Raw genomic sequence first — 4,775 nt, 5'->3', positions numbered from 1 at the left:
GTCTCAAATTTTTTGTCTGGTTCTGTAAAATGGAGTGTTAAAAATAATGCAATTTTTTCTTCAAATTTTTTTCACAAATTAAAAATACTCATTGATATTTAGTAAGTTGTTGAAAAAATTTTGATTTTTTTTTATAAAAATTGTATTATTTTTAACACTCTATTTTACGAACCGAATAAAAAATTTGAGACGGAAAAAGTAATACTGTAATAATAGTACTGTAATACATAGATATACAAAATCACAACATTGACTCTATACTACTCCTACTAGCTAGTACTCCTACCACATTCATCATTTCATTCATTTGTTTCTAAAAATTTTAGTATAGCATTTGTTTCTTCCTCAGACCATGGGTACCACTGGTCTAAGCAAGATCGGTCAAGCCCTGTCCGCGATCTTCGTTCTCTCTCTCGTCGCCCTCGTCGCCGAGCTCCTCTACGTTCTCTGGCGCCGCCGCTTCCTCCGTCGACGCTCAACACCCGTCGACGCCACCACCGCCGAGGCACTCAGGTACGACTACACTAACTCCCCCTTTTTTTTGGGGGGTAAAACGCAGAGACTCACTCCCACTTTGATTTCTCCCAATAATTTCTAATAGTTTGCAGCCGAATTTTGTGATTTTGATCCCCAGAAAAAAAAATTAAATTTTACATCAACGTTCTAACGTCAAATGCAGGGAATTCCTAAACTTTTTTTTGGAAAGTGAAATCCTAAACTTTTAGTACTTCTTCTTCGATATTTAATAGCAATACGTTGTATCCGTCGTTTTGAAGTAAAATCACGTTCAATTCCACTATTGGTACCGACCAAATTGGTATATACAATGTGTGCCCTCCCCCTCACATACCGTCTGTATACTATACGTACCCATCTGATCGGTACCTTTACCATTTTTGAAATAAACTGTATGTATCCATTTGGTCGGTACTTTTACCATTTTCGGATTTTGATTTTCGCCATATATTTTTTTATTGATGACGCTCCACTTTGTTCGTTCATGAAGTTATTGGTCACATTAAAAATGGAGCGTTATTAGTAAAAAATAAAGCGCGAAAATCAAATTCCTTTTTGAATTACATTAATTACCTTATGTTTTAATTATTCTGTTAATTTTTTAATTTCTTTACATCAACACATTAAAACGAAAACTTGCATATGGATTTTTTTACAGAAACTCGTTACCAACCTCGAAAGAGCTCCTCTACTTCCTATGCTGGAAGCAGCACCGCCAGTCCCGGGTCGAACCCGACGGCGGACAGGGAGGAGGACCGGACCCGGAAACCAGGAGGATCGGGCCTGAGCCGGAGGATCCGACCGAGGAGGTGATAGACATTTTGAAGCTGCAGGCGATGCGGGGCCCGTCGAGGGTTTTGTTCACCATAAAAGAGGAGGAGCGAGAAGATGCCGAGTCCGAGACGTCGGTTTGTTCGGCCGAGAAATCGCACCACGAGAAGACGCGAAGGGTGTCTCTCGAGGAGTTTCTCAATACGACGCCGGAGGAGGTGACGGTGATCACTGTGTCGGAGGATTGCGAAACCACACCATACTCGACGCCGTGCGACTCGCCGTTGTACTACACGCCAACGGCTTCCCCGATCAGGGGGTTCGCATAGCGGGTTCAGAGAAGGTGGGTTTGAACGGTGTCGTTTGGTGGTTCGTGTTAAAGTAAAACCGTTGGTTGATGTAGCGTAGTATAGTTAGCTGTGTATGTATTTCTGGGGAGATTATTCGGTGCCTTGTCACGGTTACGTGATGCTCTATACCCATTTTTTATCATGCATTAAGATTGGGATAACAAGTTTTAGAACCGGGGATGGGGTTGTGCAGGTTGTGCACCTCCGGTCCGTCTATTTGGCAATTTAATGGTCCAAATCTCATTTTCACCACCCGAGCATTCGAGCTGTGCATTGCCGAAATGAATTTTGGACTATTGAATTGCCGAACAAACGGTCTGGATGTGCACAACGCGCGAAATGCTGCACAGCACCTCTTTGAGTTCCAAATTTTGTCATGAACCCCACTTATACGTGTGATGAGAAAGGGGTCAAGGTACGACATGGTGGTTCTTCAGGAGCACGACATAATATTTATTTGTTGGTGTATGTATATATTTGGGAGGTTAATTGTGAAGATAGGAAATGTAGTTGGAGTGCTACTATGTTTTACTCCATTTTTCTTTTCACCAATAAAAGAGAGGGAATGGAGTATGTTGATGATGACGTTTCACCAGTAGCCCTTTAAAGAGGTATCCTGTGTGTGCATTAAAGGGGTTTAATACTCTGACGTGAAGGGGTAAGCTAACGTTCTTATCAATCAACAGTTAAAAAGTAGAGCAAGCACATCAAGGAAAAAAGTTATTAGTGTCCATGAGCAAGGGTAGGCTAACGTTCTTGTCAACGGTTGGAAAAGTACACCGAGCAAATTCATTCATGGAGGGGAAAAGTACTCCGAGCAAATTCATTCTTAAAAAATAAACAGTTTATTTTATATTTTAGAATTTAAAAATAAAATAAATAAAAAATAATTTTTTAATTTTTTTTACATCGTATAAAAAATTTCATCGAGATCTTTCAAATAAGATCCATATTGCATATTTTTATATTTCAATAAATTCATAATTTTTGAACTTGAATTTGCTTTTTTTAAAAATAAGGACTTATTTTTTGTTACAGAACAGAGCCTAATTAGTGCACAAATTGTACGTAGATCATGATGTGGGACTCAATACGGATTTCAAATAAACGGTCCAAGTCGTTCATTAAATTTTAAATATATTCAAGATTGGATAGTGTCTGTAAGTGCCTATCAATTCAGTCGAATAACTGTAAGTGCCTCATTGAATGAGAAGTCAGAAGATTGGATATTGCTGCCTCATTGAATGAGAAATTGAAACTTAAAAGATTAGATCGAGCACTTATAGTTATCCGATAGAGTTGATTTTTTAAGGAGGCACTCAAAAAATATTTCAAATTGATGAACGACTAAGATCGTTTGTATGGGATCTGGAGTGGGCCCACATCACGATATGTGCATAAAATCTGTGTGCATGGTCGAGTTGCATAATCTAAATAAAAAGTTAAAAGATTAGATCGAGCACTTATAGTTTATCCATTTGAGCTAATTTTTCGAGGAGCTATTGTAAAAGGCATTAAATTTAATGAACGATTCAGATCGTTTGTGTGGACACCACATTGCGATCTCTGTACAATCTATGCACAAAAAATCAGTGTGGATAGTCGGATTGCGTATGGTTCTACCCTTGGCTTTTCAAGGGAAAGTTTAAGGTTTGAGTTTATGAAAAAACGTAGAAATTGCTTTTAGTTGTTAACTCACTAATTTCTCTCTAATCTTGCACTGATGAATACAATATTAGAAAAAAATAACTTCATGCATGGGAATTACGACGTGATGTATGTCCATTCAAAACATAGTTTATGGATCTCACTCGATGGGTGGTGATATTGATACAGGAGCTTTGGAAATCAGGTAGCGGTACCTAAATGCGTACTTTTACTCGAACTCGGGTGGGTGCTTAGCAGCATGTTGAGCGGCCGTTGGCGCGGCCTTGCCTGCATCGGTCGGATGATCAGAGACGTCCGCTGCGTAGATCTTGTTGAGTACTACAAGTGTATCAAAAATCAACTCGATCAAATATCGTTAAGTGCCTCATTTGAACACATATAACTTGAAAAAAAAAGAATCCTAATGGATACGAAATACTGGATCAAAACCATTAGGATTCATTTTTTTCCCAAGTTATATGTATTCCGATGAGGCACGTAACGATATTTAATCGAGTTGATTTTTGGTGAACTTGTAGCACTCGACAAGCTCTACACAGTGGACGTCTCCGATCGTCAGACCGATGCCGGCAAGGCCGCGCAGCACGCTGCGCAGCTCCCACCCCGGGTATCCATTTGGTTTGAAGACAAATGTATTCGCTTAGGTCCCTTTGACAAACTGGATTATTCAACTTGGCCCAACCCATTTGTGGCCCATTCTCATAAGTCACTTCATGTCAGACTTACTCTAATGATCAGAATCGTTTACTTTTTTGATCTCCTAAGAATCTAGTCACACCAAAAAAATTATTGATTAGATACCAATTGAAATATGATAAAAAAAAAAAAGAAAGAAAGAAAGAAAGATATCAATTGAAATATTTTTGGGACAGTTTTGTGTTGCAAAAAGCGAATTCCGATTCAATGTTGACTTTTCTTTCACATAAAAAACATCCATTGTTTTAGTTTTTGACATAAATGTCTTTTGAAAGTATTAAACGATGTTCGATCAACACGAAATTTTTTATTTTTTATGGGTAAGTAATCAACATGATTTTTGTTGTAGTTAAAATTTTATACAAGGTCAAAAAAGTAAATGATCCTGATGATAAACATAGGTCTTGAGAAGGGTCCACAAATGTGCCAAAAAGAAAGATCTGATTGCAGTTTAAAAAAATGTAGACATAAGCTTTATCCACGTTTTGGCTATCTATGAATCCCCAATAATCAACCTGATCAATAGTTATCATTTTTCAAATCAAAACAACGAATCAGTCGGATGGCCACAAAACTAACAGTAATAAAGGATTCACACAAACAATTAAAAAAATCAGAAATGATAAAGGTACCGATGGCCGGGGAGGGATTTCGTACCGACCGGCCGCGCCGAGCTGTCTCCGGCCACTGGACGGCCAATCCGAGCTGTCCAAAAATTCTAAAAAAAAAAAACCGAGGGGCCCAACGTGGGAATCAATGGCATCCGAGGTGTGT

General features: G+C 38.7%; 1 protein-coding gene across 1 annotated transcript; it reads left to right on the top strand.

Annotated features, from left to right (window-relative positions):
- The first annotated feature begins 271 nt into the window (after positions 1-271).
- On the top strand, positions 272-2,232 carry LOC131319050 (uncharacterized). Its single transcript, XM_058349152.1, has 2 exons — positions 272-513; positions 1,175-2,232. Exons 1-2 carry the CDS (start codon positions 353-355, stop codon positions 1,614-1,616), a joined length of 603 nt encoding a protein of 200 aa, XP_058205135.1. The 5' UTR covers positions 272-352; the 3' UTR covers positions 1,617-2,232.
- Positions 2,233-4,775: the final 2,543 nt, after the last annotated feature.

This window comes from Rhododendron vialii, chromosome 3a (assembly GCF_030253575.1).
Source record: "Rhododendron vialii isolate Sample 1 chromosome 3a, ASM3025357v1".
NCBI lineage: Eukaryota > Viridiplantae > Streptophyta > Magnoliopsida > Ericales > Ericaceae > Rhododendron > Rhododendron vialii.
This window is presented reverse-complemented; position numbering and strand designations above follow the sequence as displayed.